Source organism: Bos mutus, chromosome 5 (assembly GCF_027580195.1).
Source record: "Bos mutus isolate GX-2022 chromosome 5, NWIPB_WYAK_1.1, whole genome shotgun sequence".
Classification (NCBI taxonomy): domain Eukaryota; kingdom Metazoa; phylum Chordata; class Mammalia; order Artiodactyla; family Bovidae; genus Bos; species Bos mutus.
In genome coordinates this window covers 83,237,552-83,259,280 of record NC_091621.1, presented here as the reverse complement: position 1 = coordinate 83,259,280, position 21,729 = coordinate 83,237,552, and the positions used below count along the sequence as shown (strand labels likewise).

Below are 21,729 nucleotides of genomic sequence, written 5' to 3'. Positions count from 1 at the left end.
GTTTCATTTGCTATTATTTTCTCCCATTCTGAGGGTTTTCTTTTTACCTTGCTTATAATTTCCTTCGCTGTGCAAAAGCTTGTTGTTTTTATGTCCATTACTCTAGGAGATGGGCCATAGAGGATCTTGCTTTGATTTATGTCAGCAAGTGTTCTGCCTATGTTTTCCTCTAAGAGTTTTATAGTTTCTGATCTTACATTTTAGTCTTATTCAAATATGAGTTTATCTTTGTGTATGGCATTAGTAAGTGCTCTAATTTCATTCTTTTACATGTAGCTGTTCAGTTTTCCCAGCACCATTTATTGAAGAGGCTGTCTTTGCCCCATTGTATATTCTTGCCTCCTTTGTAAAAAATAAGGTACCCATAGATGCATGGGTTTATTTATGGGCTTTCTATCTTGTTCCACTTGTCTATATTTCTGTCTTTGTGCCAGTACCATACTTTCCTGATGACCATTGCTTTGTAGTGTAATCTGAAGGCAGGAAGATTGATTCCTCCAGCTGCATTCTTCTTTCTCAAGATTGCTTTGGCTTCGGGGTCTTTTGTATCTCCATATAAATTGTAAAATTTTGCTCTAGTTCTGTGTAAAATGCCATTGGTAATTTGATAGGGATTGCATTGAATCTGTAGATTATGTTTAGTAGTATAGTCATTTTCACAGGATTGAGTCTTCCTACCCAGGAACATGGAATATCTCTCTGTTTATGTCGTCTTTGATATCTTTTTTCAGTGTCTTATGATTTTCTGTGAACCGTTCTTTTGTCTCCTCAGGTAAGTTTATTCCTAGATATTTAATTCTTTTTGTTGCAATGGTGATTGGGGTTGATTCCTTAATTGCTCTTTCTGATTTTTCATTGTTAGTATATAGAAATGCAAGTGATTTCTGTGTACTTATTTTGTATCCTGCAACTTTGCCAAATTCACTGGTTATCTCTAGTAATTTTCTGGTACTATCTTTAGGGTTTTCTATGTAAAGTATCATGTTATCTGCAAACAGTGAGAGCTTTACTTCTTTTGTGATCTGGATTCATTTTATTTAGTTTTCTTTTCTTACTGCTATAGCGAGGAATTCCATAACTATGTTGAATAATAGTGCTGAAAGTGGACACTCTTGTTTTGTTCCTAATCTTAAGGGGAATGCTTTCAGTTTTTCCACCATTGAGAATAATGTTTGCTGTAGGCTTATGATATATGGCCTTTACTATGTTGAGGTAGGTTCCTTCTATGCCCATTTTTTGAAGAGTTTTAATCATAAATGGGTGCTGAATTTAGTTAAAGGCTTTTTTCTGCATCTGTTGAGATGATCATATGGTTTTTATCTTTCAATTTGTTAATATGGTATATCACATTGATTGAATTGCACATATTGAAGAATCCTTGCATTCCTGGAATAAACCCAGCTTGATCATGGTGTATGAGCTTTTTGATGTGTTACTGAATTCTGTTTGCTAAAATTGTGTTGAGGATGTTTGCATCTATGTTCATCAGTGATATTTGCCTGTAGTTTTCTTTTTTGTGTGTTGTCTTTGTCTGGTTTTGGTATCAGGGTGGCCTTGTAGAATTAGTCTGGAAGTGTTCCTTCTTCTGCAATTTTTTGAAAGAGTTTTAGAAAGACAGGCATTAGCTCTTCTCTAAATGTTTGATAGAATTCTCCTGTGAAGTTGTCTGGTCCTGGGCTTTTGTTTTTGGGGAGATTTTTGATCACAGCTTCAAATTTCAGTGCTTGTAATTGGGTTGTTCATAATTTATATTTCTTCCTGGTTCAGTCTTGGAAGACTGAACTTTTCTAAGAATCTGTCCATTTCTTTCAGGTTATCCATTTTATTGCCATATAGTTGTTCATAATAGTCTCTTATAAGCCTTTGTATTTCTGCATTGTCTGTTGTAACCTCTCCTTTTTCATTTCTAATTTTATTGATTTGATTCTTCTCTCTTTTTTTCTTGATGAGTCTGGCTAAAGGCTTGTTAATTTTGTTTATCTTCTCAAAGAACCAGCTTTTAGTTTTATTAATCTTTACTATTATTTCTTTCATTTCTTTTTCATTTATTTCTTCCCAGATCTTTTTGATTTCTTTCCTTCTACTAATTTTGGGAGTTTTTTTGTTCTCCTTTTCCAGTTTTTCTAGGTGTAAAGTTATGTTGTCTATCGATGTTTTTCTTGTTTCTTGAAGTAAGATTGTATTTCTATAAACTTCCTTCTTTGGACTGCTTTTGCTGCATCCCATAGGTTTTGAGTTGTCATGTTTTCATTGTCATTTATTTCTAGAAATGTTTTGATTTCCATTTTATTTTCTTCAGTAACCTGTTGGTTGTTTAGAAATGTGTTGTTTAATCGCCATGTGTTTGTGTTTCTTACAGTTTTTTTCTTGTAATTAATATCTATTCTGATAGCATTGTGGTCAAAGAAGATGCCTGATATGATTTCAATTTTATTAAATCTACTGAGGTTTGATCTGTGACCCAAGATGTGGTCTATCCTGGTTAATGTTGCATGTGCACTTGAGAAGAAGGTGTATTCTTCTGCATTTGGATGGAATGTCATAAAGATATCAATGAAATCCATCTCATGTAATGTATCATTTAAGACTTGTGTTTCCTTATTAATGTCCTGCTTTGATGATCTGTTCACTGGTGTGAGTGGGGTGTTAAAGTCTCCTACTATTATTGTGTTACTGTCAACTCTTCCTTTTAGTCTGTTCATATGTGTCTTATGTATTGAGGTGCTCCTATGTTGGGTGCATAGGTATTTACAATTGTTATGTCTTCCTCTGGGATTGATTCCTTGATCATGTCTGTCTTGCCTGATATGAGGATTGCTACTCCAGCTTTCTTTTGCTTCCCATTTGCATGGAATATATTTTTCCTCCTCTCACTGTCAGTCTATATGTGTCTTTAGGTCTGAAGTGGGTTTCTTATAGACAGCATATATGTGGGTCTTGTTTTTGTATCCATTCAGCCAGTTTGTGTCTTTTGGTTTTAACATTTAATCCATTTACCTTTAAAGTAATTATTGATATATATGTTCCTATTGCCATTTTCTAACTATTTGGGAATGATTTTGTAGATCTTTTATCATTTCTTGTATTTCTTGACTATATATAAGTCTGTTTAGCATTTGTTGTAAAGCTGGTTTGGTGGTATTAAATTCTCTTAACTTTTCCTTGTCTGAAAAGCTTTTTATTTCTCCATCAATTTTGAATGAGATCCTTGCCAGGTACAGTCATTCAGTACTATAAATGTATCCTGTCATTCCCTTCTGGCCTGCAGAGTTTCTGCTGAAAGATCAGCTGTTAAGCATATGGGGTTTCCCTTGTATGTTACTTGTTGCTCCTCCCTTGCTGCTTTTAATATTCTTTCTTTGTGTTAGTCTTTGTTAGTCTGATTAGTGTGTTTCTTCTTGGGTTTATCCTGTATGGGACTCTTCGTGCCTCTTGAACTTGACTATTTCCTTTTCCATGTTGGGGAAATTTTCAAGTAAAATGTCTTCAAAAATTTTCTCATACACTTTCTTTTTTTTCTTCTTTCTGAGACCCCTGTAATTCGAATGTTGGTGCGTTTGATATTGTCCCAGATGTCTCTGAGACTATCCTCAGTTCTTTTAATTCTTTTTACTTTATCCTGGTCTTCAGAAGTTATATGCACATTTTTATCTTCCAGCTCACTGATATGTTCTTCTGCTTCAGATATTCTGCTATTGATTCCTTTTGGAGTATTTTTAATTTCAGTAATTGTGTTGTTTGTCTCTGCATGTTTATTCTTTAATTCTTCTAGGTCTTTCTTAATTGATTCTTGCATTTTATCCATTTTGTTTTCAAGGTTTTTGATCATCTTTACTACCATTATTCTGAATTCTTTTTCAGGTAGTTTGCCTATTTCCTCTTCATTTATTTGGACTTCTGTGTTTCTAGTTTGTGCCTTCATTTGTGCAGTATTTCTCTGCCTTTTAATTTTTTTTTTTTTTAACTTACTGTGTTTGAGGTCTCCTTTTCTCAGGCTTCAAGGTTGAATTCCTTCTTCCTTTTGTTTTTTGCCCTCCTAAGGTTAGTCCAGTGATTTGTGTAAGCTTCATTTAGGGTGAGATTTGTGCTGAGTTTTTGTTTGTTTGTTTTCCCTCTGATAGGCAAGGCTGAGTGAGGTGGTACTCCTGTCTGCTGATGATTTGGTTTGTATTTTTGTTTTGTTTGTTGTTCAGATGAGGTGTCCTGCACAGGGTGCTACTGGTGGTTGGGTGATGCCAGGCCTTGTATTCCAGTGGTTTTCTTTGTGTGAGTTCTCACTATTTGATGCCCCCGTAGGTTTAGTTCTCTTGTATTCTAGGGTCTTGGAGTCAGTGCTCCCACTCCAAAGGCTCGGGGGTTGATCTTGAGTTTTGCGTGGGTCTATATATTCTTTTCCACTGGTGAGGTACTCCTGTCTGCTCTCAGCTGTTGTTCTGCATGCACTTCTGTGTCTGAAGATGTATTCCTGATGTATCCGTGGAGAGAGATGTACTCCATGTCCACCTCCTCCTTCACCATCTTGTTCTCTCTGTTTAATTTATTTTTAATTTGAGTATAATTGCTTTACAATGTTGTGTTGGTTTGTCATAACAACAATGTGAATCAGCCATAGGTATACATATGGCCCCTTCCTCTTAAATCTCCCTCTCACCTCCCACTCTATCCCACCCCTTTAGGTTGTCGCAGAGCACTGGGTTGAGTTCCCTGTGTTATACAGCAACTTCCCACTAGCTATCTATTTTACACATGGTAAAGTGTATGTTTCCTTATTGTTATGTTTCAATGCTACTCTCTCAATTCGTCCCACCTTCTCCTTCCCTTGCTGTGCTCACAAATCTGTTGTCTATGTCTGCATCTCTATTCCTGCCCTGGAAATAGTTTCATCAGTACAATTGTAGATTTTAGGATGATGGCCATTCTGATTGGTATGAAGTGATACCTTATAGTTTTGATTTGAATTTATGTAATAAAGAGCAAATTGAGCATTTTTTCATAAGAATGTTTTTTAACTTATCATAAGAGGGTGGTAAATAAAAGGAATTTACTCAAATGAAAGCCAATGGTGAAACATAGTGGAATGATAAAGTGAAGTAAAAGAGGGAGAGTCAGCTGTAAGACGAGAGTGACAAACTTCATTTCTTGAAATAGAGAGCTTTGAAAAATCCAAAGGTCTATTCAAATGCTAGGTGGAGTTTACCTTGGATTGATTTTTTTTGTTGTTGCTAGATAAGGCTTTTATCAAACTTACAGTTTACCATTTTTCCCCCCAGTTATTTCACTGTGGTAAAATACAAACAACATAAAATATGCAATCTTATCCATTGTTAAGTGTACAGTTCAGTGGTATTAAAATATTCATAATGTTGTGTGACCATCAACACCATGCACCTCCACAATTCTTTTCCTCTCTTAAAAGTGCAGCTCTATATCCTTTAAACTCCTCATTTACCCTCCCCACTGCTCCTGGCTGTGGGGCTCCTGGCCACCATTGCCTTACTTTCTGTATCTATGGATCTATGATCTGAACTACTCTAAGTACATCATGAAAGTGGAGTCATACACTCACTTGTGTGTTTCTTTTTAATTTTAAATTTATTTATTTTTAAATTGAAGGATAATTGCTTTACAGAATTGTGTTGGTTTCTGCCGGGCTCACCTGTGATTTTGAGAGTGGCTTATTTTACTCAGCATAATGTCCTCAGGACTTGTCCATGTTGTAGCATGTGTCAGAATTTTCTCTTTAAAGAACTCCATATTCTGCTTATCCATTCATCTGTTGATGGACATTCGGATTGCTTCCACATTTCAGTTATTGTGAGTAATCCTGTTATAAACATGGTTGTACCAAATATCTCTTTGCTGCTCTGCTTTCAGTTCTTTTGGGTATATTCCCAGAAGTGGAATTGCTGGATCATATGGTAATTCCATTTTTAATTTTATAAGGAACACCCAGAAGGTTTTCCACAGTAGTTGCACTGTTTTATATTCTCACTGACATTTTCCCACATCCTTATCAAGAACTTATTTTCTGTTTTTTTGATAGTAGCCATCCTAAGTGGGTATGAGGTAGTGTGTATCAGTATTCTTGCCTGGAAAATCCCATGGGTGGAGGAGCCTGGTAGGCTGCAGTCCATGGGGTCACTAAGAGTCTGACATGACTGAGTGACTTCACTTTCACTTTCATGCATTGGAGAAGGAAACGGCAACCCACTCCAGTGTTCTTGCCTGGAGAATCCCAGGGACGGCGGAGCCTGGTGTGCCATCTATAGGGTCGCACAGAGTCGGACTGAAGCAACTTAGCAGCAGCAGCAGCAGTATCAAATTTTGAATCTCATCCTCCAGACTCCCACATGGAAAGTGACCATAAGGTAAAATCCCCTGGTAAATTTCCAGGAATAAGAGAATATGGCAAGTTCTTCACAATTTTATCTTCAGAAAAAGTGAAGGAAAGTAAAATGTATGGCATTTTTGCAGTGATCCTTCGGTCAACCAAAACTGAGCCTCTGAAAATGTCAGGCATTAGCTAGGTGCTTAAGATACAAAAGTGTTCTCATGGCACTTACAGTTGGAGAGGTATTGGAAAGTATGTTTTTCTTCTCAAAAGTTCAGGTGAAATTGAAACCTGCTTTGAGTTAAAGGAATCAGTCTTTTTCTTAATAAACAATTTTGTGAATAACAGACCAGTGAAACTCACCTAATTTCAAAGAACACCAAGATAGTAATTAAACCATGCATGAAATCATTAATATCCATACAGCATGTGGATTACTGTGAATATTGTACTAAACCAGAAAGACTGGAGTAAGACAAAAATTAATCTTTTAATCTGCTCAGGGAGTTTTTTCCCCTAAAGATAGTTAAATTGAGGATATTTAGAATATAAATAATATAATACTCAAATTAGAACTGAGACATTAAACATTTTAAAATTTAGTAATAATTAAATAGTGAAGATAATGTCAAAATGATTATAGGTACAGATAATTTTTATGACTAAAATTGAGAGAAATTCTGAGATCAATTATATTAAGTGATTGTTGATCTGCTGGGATAAGACTTGAAAACTGGGTCTAAATCATGTTGTAAAAAGACATATATATACTTTTTTTTTTAAATCACCCAAGTGTATGTATTTTAATAGGAAAAAAACAGAATTTGACTTTTGTTGAGTTCTCAAATGATTTTTCATCTGTTTTAATAGATGATTTAGGTCCTAGAGTGTGGTGGTAAATATTTAATAACCTGCTCACTCACTGTTTGTAAGGAAAAAAAAAAAGCTCTGACTTGTGACATTTGCCAAATTTCCATGATATATATTCTCCCACCATGGCTGATTTCAGGCTACCAGTTGAATGTCAAGGAAATGTGGTGTTGAGAAGAAATAACACATAGTAGGCTCTTTGAAGCCAGTATGAGCCAGTTCTCACACACCTTGGCTCATGTCTTAAATGACATCAGAAGTCAAGAGTGACTTGGTGAAAAACATCACAAGCTGAATAAACCTGACAAATAGTGCAATCTATTCTTTCAGGCAACAAGCTTCAAAGTCAGAGAGCTAAAAGAACAGTTCAATTTATGATTTTCAAACACATCCTTTAAAGAGTACCAGATAAGATATTTAGCTTCCTGATGGCTCAGTTGGTAGAGTCTGCCTGCAATGTGGGAGACCCAGGTTTGATCCCTGGATGGGGAAGATGCCCTGGAGAAGGAAATGGCGACCCACTCCAGTATTCTTGCCTGGAGAATTCCATGGACAGAGGAGCCTGGAGGGCTGCAGTCCATGGGGTTACGAAGAGTCAGACATGACTGAGTAACTAACACACTTTCACGATATTTAGGTAAATTTAAACAAAAGAAACAATAATTACCTAATGATACAACCTAATTTATTGTCGGTGCTTCCCTTGTAGCTCAGTTGGTAAAGAATCTGCCTGCAGTGCAGGAGACCCGGGTTCAATCCCTGGGTTGGGAAGATCCCCTGGAGAAGGAAATGGCAACCCACTCCAGTATCTTTGCCTGGAAAATCTCATGGAAAGAGGAGCCTGGTGGGCTGCAGTCCATGGGGTCACAAAGAGTCGGGGACGACTGAGCAACTAACACTAATTTCTTGTCACTTCATTTGGAGTATTTACATTATTATTAATTTCATCAAACATTTATAGAGGCCTCTCTCAGTTTGAGGAACTCTTCTAAGCACTTTACATATATCAATTAATTTAATCTTCAAACCGAATCTATTTTATAGCTGATTAAACTGACACACAGAGAAGCCATATATTTAAGATTAGATCTCTAGTAAATGATAAGGTTTTTTTTTTTTTTTTTAAAGCAAAACCTATCTTCAGGGTATGAGACTAACTACTGCTCATTATGGCCTCTTAAAATTATCTAGAAATAAGGTTGCAAGAGGTTTTCCCAGGTGGTACTATTGGTAAAGAATCCATCTGCCAATGCAGAAGACTTAGGACACATGGGTTCAATCCCTGGGTCAGGAAGATCCCCTGAAGGGCGGCAACACACTCCAGTATTCTTGCATGGAGAACCCCAGTGATAGCAGAGCCTGGTGGGTTACCTCCACAAGGTCTCAAAGATTTGGACACAACTGAAGTTACTTTGAGCATTACTTTACTAGCGTGTGAGATGAGTGCAATTGTGCGGTAGTTTGAGCATTCTTTGGCATTGCCTTTCTTTGGGACTGGAATGAAAACTGACCTTTTCCAGACCTGTGGCCACTGCTGAGTTTTCCAAATTTGCTGGCATATTGAGTGCAGCACTTTCACAGCATCATCTTTCAGGATTTGGAATAGCTCAACTGGAATTCCATCACCTCCACTAGCTTTGTTCGTAGTGATGCTTTCTAAGGCCCACTTGACTTCACATTCCAGGATGTCTGGCTCTAGGTCAGTGATCACACCATCGTGATTATCTGGGTCCTGAAGATCTTTTTTGTACAGTTCTTCTGTGTATTCTTGCCACCTCTTCTTAATACCTTCTGCTTCTGTTAGGTTCATACCATTTCTGTCCTTTATCGAGCCCATCTTTCAGTGAAATGTTCCCTTGATATCTCTAATCTTCTTGAAGAGATCTCTAGTCTTTCCCATTCTGTTGTTTTCCTCTATTTCTTTGCATTGATTGCTGAGGAAGGCTTTCTCATCTATTCTTGCTATTCTTTGGAACTCTGCATTCAGATGCTTAAATCTTTCCTTTTCTCCTTTGCTTTTCACTTCTTTTCTTTTCACAGCTATTTGTAAGGCCTCCCTTTCTAAGACAGCCATTTTGCTTTTTTGCATTTCTTTTCCATGGGGATGGTCTTGATCCCGGTCTCCTGTACAATCTCATGAACCTCCGTCCATAGTTCATCAGGCACTCTATCAGGTCTAGTCCCTTAAATCTATTTCTCCCTTCCACTGTATAATCATAAGGGATTTGATTTAGGTCATACCTGAATGGTCTAGTGGTTTTCCCTACATTTTTCAATTTAAGTCTGATTTTGGCAATAAAGAGTTCATGATCTGAGCCACAGTCAGCTCCTGGTCTTGTTTTTGCTAACTGTGTAGAGCTTCTCCATCTTTGGCTGCAAAGAATATAATCAATCTGATTTTGGTGTTGACCATCTGGTGATGTCCTTGTGTACAGTCTTTTCTTGTGTTATTGGAAGAGGGTATTTCCTATGACCAGTGCATTCTCTTGGCATTCTTACATGCTAGTAAAGTAATGCTCAAAATTCTCCAAGCCAGGCTTCAGCAATAAATGAACTGTGAACTTCCAGATATTCAAGCGGGTTTTAGAAAAGGCAGAGGAACCAGAGATCAAATTGCCAACATCTGCTGGATCATGGAAAAAGCAAGAGAGTTCCAGAAAAACATCTATTTCTGCTTTATTGACTATGCCAAAGCCTTTCACTGTGTGAGTCACAATAAACTGTGGAAAATTCTGAAAGAGATGGGAATACCAGACCACCTGACATGTCTCTTAAGAAACCTGTATGCAGGTCAGAAAGCAACAGTTAGAACTGGACATGGAAAAACAGACTGGTTCCAAATAGGAAAAGGAGTATGTCAAGGCTGTATATTGTCACCCTGATTATTTAACTTATATGCAGAGTGCATCATGAGTAACACTGGGCTGGAAGAAGCACAAGCTGGAATCAAGATTGCTGGGAGAAATATCAATAACCTCAGATATGCAGATGACACCACCCTTATGGCAGAAAGTGAAGAAGAACTAAAAAAACCCCTTGATGAAAGTGAAAGAGGAGAGTGAAAAAGTTGGCTTAAAAGTCAACATTCAGAAAACGAAGATCATGGCATCTGGTCCCATCACTTCATGGGAAATAGATGGGGAAACAGTGGAAACAGTGTCAGACTTTATTTTTGGGAGCTCCAAAATCACTGCAGATGGTGACTGCAGCCATGAAATTAAAAGACACTTACTCCTTGGAAGGAAAGTTATGACCAACCTAGATAGCATATTCAAAAGCAGAGACATTATTTTGCCAACAAAGGTCCATCTAGTCAAGGCTATGGTTTTTCCAGTGGTCATGTATGGATGTGAGAGTTGGACTGTGAAGAAGGCTGAGAGCCGAAGAATTGATGCTTTTGAACTGTGGTGTTGGAGAAGACTCTTGAGAGTCCCTCGGACTGCAAGGAGATCCAACTAGTCCATTCTACAGGAGACCAGTCCTGGGTGTCCATTGGAAGGACTGATGCTGAAGCTGAAACTTCAATACTTTGGCCACCTCATGCAAAGAGTTGACTCATTTGAAAAGAGTCTGATCCTGGGAGGTATTGGGGGCAGGAGGAGAAGGGGACAAAAGAGGATGAGATGGCTCGATAGCATCACTGACTCGATGGCCATGGTTTTGAGTGAACTCTGGGAGTTGGTGATGGACAGGGAGGCCTGGCATGCTGTGATTCATGGGGTCGCAAAGAGTCGGACACGACTGAGCAACTGAACTAAACTGAATTGAAGTGACTTAGCATACATGCACAAGGCTGCAAGAAAGACGTCATGCAAGTCCAGCATTACCAAAGTGAAAAATCATATGGACTGGAAATAATAGTCTAAAAAAAATAAAAGCGTGAAACAGTGAATTAGGAGAACAATAAACATTGCTAATAAAGGCCTTCCTTAATATCCCCTCCTCTGTAACAGAGTCACCATCAAGAAATCATTGAGTGGAAATTTAGAGTTTATTACAATAATATTTTTATGTAATGAAAAAATACTATATAGAAATAATTGTTACACAGCAACTTTGAAAAATTGTGGATGTGTAATTTGTTAACCATTTTAATTTGAATCTTTGTGAGAGAAAATAAAGAAATGAACAAAATAATTAAGCAATATTTCAAAAGAAAAACCAATTGGTTTCAGGAAGTTGGTGAAATCTCATTGTTTTCATTGTGCGGATTTAGCCACTTTTTTCTCCGAGAATCATTGAGTAATGCTGGGGCTAAACTGTCATGTGGTTTAATCTGCTGGTGTAAATCCTCTTTATCTAATCTCATAATTAAAACCAACACTAAAGAACTGCTTTTTTATGTACAGGATGTGAAATTCTTCAAATTCATAACTGAGCTGTAATTTTTTTTTCTTTCTTCATAGTTAGAAAATCTATAGGATCCTCAGATTTGGTCTATTGAAGATAGGTTTTCCAGATTTCTGGAAAACTGAATTCAGAGCAGTGGTTCAGGGAGACCTGAGTGAAGACTCCTAAGGAGTGTTGCTGGGCTGACTCACATAATTCAAGAATCAGAAGAGCCTGATGTTTATAAACATTTCTTAAACAGAATCACACAGATGGTTAGTGTGAGATGCTCTGGGATGATGATGTAAGCATGAGTATTAACGGGCAATGGCACAGCAAGAAATTCCTTTATGTCTTGAGACTTCTCTGGTGGTCCAGTGGTTGAGACTCCATGCCCCCAATGCAGGGGCACAGGTTCAATTCCTGGTTGGAGAACTAAGGTCCTGCATGCTTTAGGGCATGGTAAAAAACAACAACAAAAAAGTCCTTTATTTTGCAAGATCATATTTTTATGGAGAATGTCACTTCATTACTGTTTCCTTTTAAGGAAACCAAGGGAAAATCTCTCCCCAGCTTAAATTTATTTGCACTGCTTTGTTGGACTGTTAAATTCCATTTTTAAGTTCTGTATCCTTGGCTAAGGGTTAAATCTGCAACATAGAGAACGATTTTATGTGATTTTTTTTTGTCAGCTCCATTCCCATTCACAACTGGAAACTGTACTCTTTTATGTGAGGTTAAGCAATTGTCTTATGAAATAAAATCAGTTAATGTATGGGTTAGTGACACTTTGTAAACCATAAAAAGTCACACGGATACTTTCCTTCTTCATGGTTTTAAGGAGTAGACAAATAGAAATATGCGTTCTGGGACACATATGCTCTTTTTTTCCTTGTGGGTACAGCATTTTATGTAAAGGAGTATGATCCTGGCTTAGTGCTGGTTATTACTGGGACATTTAAATGGCCTTGCTAGGCTACAAGAGATTAGAATATTCATAGAGCATGATTTACAAACCTGGCTTTGTATATTCAGTTCAGTTCAGTCACTCAGTCGTGTCTGACTCTTTGTGACCTCATGAATCGCAGCATGCCAGGCCTCCCTGTCCATCACCAACTTCCGGAGTTCACTCAAACTCATGCCCATCAAGTCAGTGATGTCATCCAGCCATCTCATCCTCTGTCATCTCCTTCTCCTCCTGCCCCCAATCCCTCCCAGGATCAGAGTCTTTTCCAATGAGTCAACTCTTTGCATGAGGTGGCCAAAGTACTGGAGTTTCAGCTTTAGCATCAGTCCTTCCAATGAACACCCAGGACTGGTCTCCTGTAGAATGGACTGGTTGGATCTCCTTGCAGTCCAAGGGACTCTCAAGAGTCTTCCCCAACACCACAGTTCAAAAGCATCAATTCTTTGGTGCTCAGCCTTCTTCACAGTCCAACTCTTACATCCATACATAACCACTGGGAAAACCACAGCCTTGACTAGATGGACTTTGTTGGAAAAGTAATGTCTCTGCTTTTGAATATGCTATCTAGGTTGGTCATAACTTTCCTTCCAAGGAGTAAGTGTCTTTTAATTTCATGGCTGCAGTCACCATCTGCAGTGATTTTGGAGCTCCCAAAAATAAAGTCTGACACTGTTTCCACTGTATCCCCATCTATTTCCCATGAAATGGTGGGACCAGATGCCATGATCTTCATTTTCTGAATGTTGAGCTTTAAGCCAACTTTTTTAGTCTCCTCTTTCACTTTCATCAGGAAGCGTTTTAGTTCCTCTTCACTTTCTGCCATAAGGGTGGTGTCATCTGCATATCTGAGGTTATTGAGATTTCTCCCAGCAATCTTGATTCCAGCTTGTGCTTCCTCCAGCCCAGCATTTCTCGTTGATGTACTCTGTATATAAGTTAAATAATCAGAGTGACAGTATACAGCCTTGACATACTCCTTTTCCTATTTGGAACCAGTCTGTTGTTCCATGCCCAGTTCTAACTGTTGCTTTCTGACCTGCATATAGGTTTCTCAAGAGGCAGGTCAGGTGGTCTGGTATTCCCATCTCTTTCAGAATTTTCCACAGTATTGTGATTCACATAGTGCATTAGAGGATGTTTATTAATACGTCTAGTATGTGTATAGAAGAAGCAAGGTGTAGTTAGGTTTTGCTCTAGAGATCAGTTATATAATGTAATAATGAACACATTTATCTCAGGGGGATTCAGAGGCCTTTTTTATAAGAGACCTCTGTTCACCTAGCAACCAAGAGCAACCAACGGACTTAGGATTGAAGAAGCTGGCTGCTTAATGAAACAACATTCAAATGAACTCCAGACACAACTGAAAGAGATGTGGAAGGAAATTATTGGATGTTGCCTATGATTCAGGGCTTCCCAGATGGCTCAGTTGTAAAGAATCTTCTTGCCAAGTAGGAGATGCGGGTTCTATTCCTGGGTTGGGAAGATCCCATGGAAAAGGAAATGGCAACCAACTCCAGTTCTTGCCTAGAAAATCCCATGGACAGTTTTTGCCTGGAAAATCCCCATTGTGGGCTACTATGGTGGTCGCTAAAGAATCAGACATGACTTAGTGGCTAAGCAGCAGCAGCAGCAGCTATAATTCAAAATATTAATCTATGCAGAGTAATAGTGAGTAGGCATCAGATCAGATCAGATCAGATCAGTCATTCAGTCTTGTCTGACTCTTTGTGACCCCATGAATCACAGCACCCCAGGCCTCCCTGTCCATCACCAACTCCTGGAGTTCACCCAGACTCATGTCCATCAAGTCAGTGATGTCATCCAGCCATCTTATCCTCTGTCGTCCCCTTCTCCTCTTGCCCCCAATCCCTCCCAGCATCAGAGTCTTTTCCAATGAGTCAACTCTTCCCATGAGGTGGCCAAAGTACTGGAGTTTCAGCTTCAGCATCATTCCTTCCAAAGAAATCCCAGGGCTGATCTCCTTCAGAATGGACTGGTTGGATCTCCTTGCAGTCCAAGGGACTCTCAAGAGTCTTCTCCAACACCACAGTTCAAAAGCATCAGTTCTTCAGCTCTCAGCCTTCTTCAGAGTCCAACTCTCACATCCATGCATGACCACAGGAAAAACCATAGCCTTGACTAGATGAACTTTTGTTGGCAAAGTAATGTCTCTGCTTTTGAATATGCTATCTAGGTTGCATAGTTCAGTTTAATCATTATAGAAACTCAAGGCATAGATTAACACTTCCCTGGTGGTCAAGTTAAGAATCAATTGGTGGTTAAGAATCCACCTGCCAGTGCAGAGGACATGAGTCCAATCTCTGCTTGTGGAAGATTCCACGTGCCTCAGAGCCACTAAGCCCCTGTACCACAACTATTGAGCCTTCAATGAGAAACCCATGCACTGCAATGAATAGTAGCCCCTACTCACTGCAACTAGAGAAAGCCTGTGTGCAACAATGAAGACCCAGGACAGCCAAAAAAAAAAAAAAAAGAATAAAAGGGCAGAAGCATCAGTATCAAGAAAGAAATCTAAGGAGACATTGCCAAAGAGCCTTACATAGTCACTGGTGGAGATAAAATCCTGCAAACAATAATCCACATGGGTCACAATGCTTCTGTCAGCCACCTCAGCTGGTACTCAATAACCTCAAGGAAAGACAGTGCCAACTTCATTTTCTTTCATCCAGTTAATTATTGAATGGCTGAGGGCTGACCTGTGAATAGTTTAGTGGCTGACTAATTCAGCAAGGACTTTCCTGGTGGCTCAGTAGTAAAAAGTCCACCTGCCAATGCAGGAGATGAGAGTTCAGTCCCTGGGTCAGGAAGATCCACTGGAGAAGGAAATGGCAACCCACTCCAGTATTCTTGCCTGGAGAATCTCATGGACAGAAGAGCCTGGTGGGACCCTATAGTCCTTGGGGTCACAAAAGAGTCAGGCATGACTTAATGGCTAAACAACAACAATTCAGCAAATGGTATTAAGAACCTACCATAAGTAAGGTTCTCTACAGAGCACATTTTCATGACCCCCTTAGTGGTTGCATTAAAAAAAAATTGTCACACTTCAGAAGCAGCAGTACCTGCTGAAGCATCAATAAACCAATAAACTGGGTTCCACCTCTTCTGTAGACTCTTGTACCTACCTCTAATATAGCACTTACCCTATTGTTTAGTAACTTGTCCTTTACTTTTTATGTTTCCCTAACTGAATTTCTTTTTTCTGTATAACTGGAATATCTTTATGCATATTTTAACCACTCCGTGGTCAACACAGATGTTTGTCAAGTAAATGAATAAGGGTTAATTCTTAACCCTTAACCGAATTCTCAGTGGATGGTGTGCATGTGTGCTAAGTTGCTTCAGTTGTGCCCATGTCTTTGTGACCCTATGAACTGTAGCCTAACAGGCTCCTCTGTCCATGGGATTCTCTAGGCAAGAATACTGGAGTGGGTTGCCATTTCCTCCTCCTCCAGGGGATCTTCCCAACACAGGGATTAAACCTACGTCTCTTATGTCTCCTCCACTGACAGGCAGATTCTTTACCACTAGTGCCACCTGGGAAGCCCCCCAGTGAACAACACAGCACAATAAAGATGTCACAATTTTAATGTAATCTTTAAATTTCTAGGAAAGAGTGGATCTTAGGGAAAGTGTTACATGAGTAAATTATGTAATATGCTCATAGCTGTTAACAAACATTTGTCTTTCATAAACCAGGTATCCCTCCTCTGTGGTGTTCTAATTTTCTATATATTTATCTTTTCCCTCACCACATTTTTGATAATTATTTATGTGTCAGTCTTCCTAGTATTCTAAAGACATAGTAAGCTGGTAAAGAATCCGCCTGCAATGCGGGAGACTTGAGTTTGATCCCTGGGTTGGGGAGAACGTCTGGAGAAGAGAAAGGCTACCCACTCCAGTATTCTGGCCTAGAGAATTCCATGGACTGTATAGTCCAATGGGTTGCAAAGAGTCGGACACAACTGAGCAACTTTCATTTCACTTCACTCCCCAAAATTCTAAAGACAGAGTAAGCACCACTGAGGTGGTAACTATATATTATTCATCTTTGTATCCCCAAGGCTTATCACAGTCCTTCACATATAGACCATACCAAAAGATGTTTAAGGAATGAATGAGTATGTGGTGAATTTTCCTGAGCTAATTAATTATAGAAGGCAATGTTTTGAAAGTAATAAAAAGTGTAACAACTCCATTTGTAGGCCTTCAGAAAATAGGAGCTATCAGTTTGTAAGAATTGAACCTTATTATGTAGTTTATACTGGCATTTTAATACCAGATTATGACCATCTGGTGAAAATTCATCTCGTAATATTGTAGGAGACATTTTTATGTCCTCTGTTGAGGAGCTGTTTTTAGATAAAAGTGACTGATGGGTCTTTGGAATGGTCTGATACCATTTCTATTTTAATATGAAGTTATCTTTTTAAAGCAAGGGACTTTTAATCTTAGACTTCTGGTTCCCTTGCCTCCAGCTCAAATAAAATAAAACAAAAACCTGTTTATTCACCAGTCTTTTCCATTTCAGTAAAAGATATAATTATTTGCAAAGAACAAAAATCTAAGAGTCATCCTTGAATGCTTTCCTTACTTCTTCTACCCGTCAGGCCTGTTTTCTCTTCCTGTTAATGATCGACAACGCCCAGTCAATTAGTAGGTCTTGTGGCTCAGATTCCACAATATGTTTGGAATCTTCTTTACCATTAAGGTCTTGCCTTAACTATTGTAATAGTCCGTTGCTGCTGCTGCTGCTAAGTCGCTTCAGTCGTGTCCGACTCTGTGCGACCCCATAGACGGCAGCCCATCAGGCTCCCCCGTCCCTGGAATTCTCCAGGCAAGAACACTGGAGTGGGTTGCCATTTCCTTCTCCAATGCATGAAAGTGAAAAGTGAAAGTGAAGTCGCTCAGTCGTGTCCAACTCTTCGAGACCCTATGGACTGCAGCCTACCACGCTCCTTCGCCCATGGGATTTTCCAGGCAAGAGTACTGGAGTGGGGTGCCACTGCCTTCTCCGAATAGTCTGTTAACTACTCCCATTACTTCACAGGACAGCAGGAGAGAGCTTTGAATTCCCCTGAGATCCATCAATGGTTGCCTCTGAACATTAAGTAAAAGCCACCCTCTACACCCCTGGTGGCTCAGACAGTAAAGAGTCTGCCTGCAGTGTGGGAGACCCGGGTTTGATCCCTGTGTCAGGAAGATCCCCTGGAGGAGGAAATGGCAACTCACTCCAGTATTATTGCCTAGAGAATCCCATGGACAAAGGAACCTAGCAGGCTACAGTCAATGGGGTCGCAAAAGAGTCAGACACGACTGAGCTACTTCACTTTCACCCTCTACACCATGTCTTCAATGCCCTACTTGATCTGGCCTCCACCAAACTCTTCATCTTTCTTCCCTACAGTTCACCTCTCTTTATCCCATCTCCAAGCCCCAAGGCCTTCTTCTTGTCATTAGAATGTACCATGCTTAGTCTGTGCTCATGGCTGTTATTTTGGTGTCCTCTCTTCCAGGAATAATCTTCTCATGGATCTCCACAAGAGGATCACTCACTATACAGCTGTCTCTCATTTCTTCCAGGAAGTCTCTCTAAAATATTGGATTGGCCAAAAAGTTCACTCAAGTTTCTTACAATGTTATGGAAAAACCTGAGTGAAATTTTTGGCCAACACAAATAGCATTCCTCACGCAGTTACTTTCTATCCCAATTCTCAGCTTTTGTTTCTTAGTAAGAAATGAAACCCCTCATTTCCTCATGTTATCTTCTTTGATGTCTGTTATCCCTACTAGAAAGAGGTCAGGGTTTGTATTTGCTTCCTCCACTGTTGTATCCTCAGAGTTTTGAATGGTAGTTGCTTACTGAATATTTTTGGAATGATTCAAGCCTAACTTAGTCAGGAAGTGTGCTCATTTTAAGTGTACTCATGTAGACCAGGGTGGTGATTGCTATGGGCAAGATACCAGCTGTATTGAGACCATGAGCTCTGTCCTCACTGTCCACTCAAAGTTTATAAGAAAATGAAAATACCATGTTTCAAACAATTCAGACCAAAACAGGAATAGGATCCTGTGAGAGAAGGCCAATTTAATTCCCTAACAATTTGAGGAAACCTAATTTTTTCCATTAGGGCTTTCCAGGTGGCTTGGTAGTAAAGAATCTGCCTGCCAATGCAGGAGATACAGGAGGCAAGGCTTTGATCCCTGGGTCAGGAAGATCTCCAAGAGTAGGAAATGGCAACCTGCTCCAGTATTCTTGCCTGGAAAATTCCATGGACAGAGGAGCCTGGAGGGCTACAGTCCTTAGGGTCACAAAAAGGTGGACATGACTGAGCGACTGAGTATGTGTGCGCACACACACACACAATTTGTTCCATTAATAGTCTATTGAGAAAACTCTTTCCTTAAGTATTATTAGCTATATAATCATGTTTATGTTATCTTAGGGGATTTGAGAGATGCAGAGCAACTCATCTACTGGGTTGCTATGCTGTTACACGTTATAGATCACTTCAGGAGACTGCTTAATTACTACAATAAACATGATTTGAGCACTGACCTTTTTATCCCTCCAAATGTTTGCGCGTGACCCAGGAATTTTCCAAAGTCAATATGAAACATGTGGCCCGACTTTGTCAGCATGATATTGTCATTGTGTCGGTCGCAGACTCCTAGGATGAACGTTACCACACACCAGCCAGCACAGGAATAGAAGAAGTTCCTTAAGACCTAATCAGTTGAAAAATAGTAACACAAAAGTAATATAAACACAAATGAGCAAACACAGTGGTAATGGTAAAAGTATGATAAAAAACAGAATTATATAATCTGGAACCAATTCTGCATCTCAGTTGAGAAGATATGATTAAATGGTTGGTTCTTGATATGCTACAGAAGAAGGTGAAGCAGTCTGTTCTTTGGCTCAATGAATGTTTTTGTTGAAATGGAAGAAAATATCTTTCATTCAATTAAAGCTAATTTTCATAGTTTATTCATAATGTGATTTTTTTAATGTTACAGTTGCACAAGAGTGGATTACTTTTTTCAAGGTAAAAGAAGGAACAATATGGCTCAATATTGCCTGCTGCTACTGCTAAGTCGCTTCAGTCGTGTCTGACTCTGTGGGACCCCATAGACGGCAGCCCACCAGGCTCCACCATCCCTGGGATTCTCCAGGCAAGAACACTATTGCCTAGTCCTATAGAAATGTAAAATATCAATTTTTGAATATTCGAAGTTTTTACACAAAATAAACAATATTGAGATGTCTGATCCCTTACAAAAATATTATCCAGTTAATGCCCCAAAGGGTTTGGTACAGTATATACCTGTGCGGGTGGAAGAAGGTTCCATTAAGTCAGCTGTGGCTTACGTTTCTTTAATGAACACAGGCTTCTTGCCAAAGTTCCTTTTTCTACAAAAATTTGTCTCCTGGATATACATCATTTTGATGGATGATGCGACGATAAGTGTAACCGTGGTGCAACCGTGAGTGAGACTGAGCCACACGTGTGGGCCTCCTCAGCTAGTGGCTGACCCTTGGGAAGGGAAGTCCATGTGGCTGGACTACATGCCAGGTCAGTTCCAGGTATCCCAAGTGCCTTAATTTGTCTGTCTTGATTTTCTTTACTTATAAAGATAATAAAATATGTCTTTCACGTGGTACTTATGAACATTAAATGTATGTGGAAACACCTCAAACAATACAACCTCAGGGTTTGTGCCTAACTCAAGTTTCAATTTTGGGAATGGGTAAAAAATAGATTCAAGATACTTTCATCTAATTCTTTGTTATGTGAACTCCCAAACCTGTATTTTACTGTATTCCATGACTCATCTGGTGAAGAATCCGCCTGCAATGCAGGAGACCTGGGTTCAATCCCTGGATTGGGAAGATTCCCTGGAGAAGGAAAAGGCTACCCACTCCAGTATTCTGGCCTGGGGAATTCCATGGACTGTATAGTCCATGGGGTTGCAAAGAGTTGGACACGATTGAGCCACTTTCACTGACTCACTCAATCTCATAGAAGTCTGGAGTGGATTAAATCTTGGGTCTCTCTTTCCTGTCCCAGGCCAACTAGGGTGACTAAACCTCCCAGTTTGCCTAGGACTGAGGAGTTTCCTAGAATGAAGGATGTTTAGGGCTCAAGATGGTTCTGAGCAAATCTGATGCTGGCCCATATTGCATCTTTGTGTGAATCAGCATAAAGGTGTCCCTACCTCTCTAGGGGACCTAGCTGTACCAGTTCATGCTTTGGCAAGTGGGGCAAGGCCTGACTCTAGTCAACTCATTCTTTCATGTAGGAGCTCTGGTTGAGGGCAGAATCTGAACACGGTACACTGCAGGCTAGATGCCAGGGTAAAGTGGGAAAAATGTTTGTGGTCAAATGGAATATTGCATTTTGTAAATTCTGAGATATAAAAAATGAAAACTCTATTATGCATTCTGAAAATATTAAAAGAATAAGGCATGAGAAAAGAGAACTTGGCAGAAGAAAATACATTGCAAAGGAAGGAGGGGGATTTCTAGAAATTATAGATTGTGGACAAATAGGCAGAGGTAACTTAGAGAAGGTAGTTTCAAGAAGCATCATCTCATGTGAGATTGCTGTAAGAGGGGCAGCTAAGTCTCTATTGATAGCCCAGATTTTCCACCCAGAGGAAAAACCAAACAGAAATTTTTACTGAGTTAACATACCAGTCCCTTGGACTGCAAGAAGATCAAACCAGTTAATCCTAAAGAAAATCGACCTTGAATATTCATTGGTAGGACTGATGCCAAAGCTGAAGGTCCAAATCTTTGGCCACCTAATGTGAAGAGCTGCATCACTGGAAAAGACCCTGGTGCTGGGAAAGATTGAAGGCAGGAGGAGAAGGGTGTGGCAGAGGATGAGATGGTTAGATAGCATCACCAATTCAAAGGACATGAATTTGAGCAAACTCCAGGAGACAGTGAAGGACAGGGAAGTCTAGCATATGGCAGTCCATAGGGTCAAAAAAGGGTCAGAAATGACTTAATGATTGAACAATGACAACAATATACCATTTAAACTGTGTTGTTATTACTAGGCTGATGACTGAGGAAATTAGAACTCCAGAGAACTCAAGAACTCAAGAGAACTCAAGAACTCAAGAGAACTCAATTTATTTTTTCATAAATCAGAATATCTCTACCATTCTATTATATATGAAACGAGTTACCAGTCCA

At 39.3% G+C, this 21,729-nt stretch overlaps 1 protein-coding gene across 1 annotated transcript in view; it reads right to left on the bottom strand.

Moving 5' to 3' along the window:
- PIK3C2G (phosphatidylinositol-4-phosphate 3-kinase catalytic subunit type 2 gamma) overlaps positions 1-21,729 on the bottom strand; it is a 474,611-nt gene that overhangs the window by 152,100 nt on the left and 300,782 nt on the right. Inside the window, exon 24 of the mRNA XM_070370044.1 lies at positions 19,081-19,250. Within this exon, the coding sequence (XP_070226145.1) occupies positions 19,081-19,250 (170 nt within the window). The remainder of the gene's footprint in view (positions 1-19,080; positions 19,251-21,729) is intronic.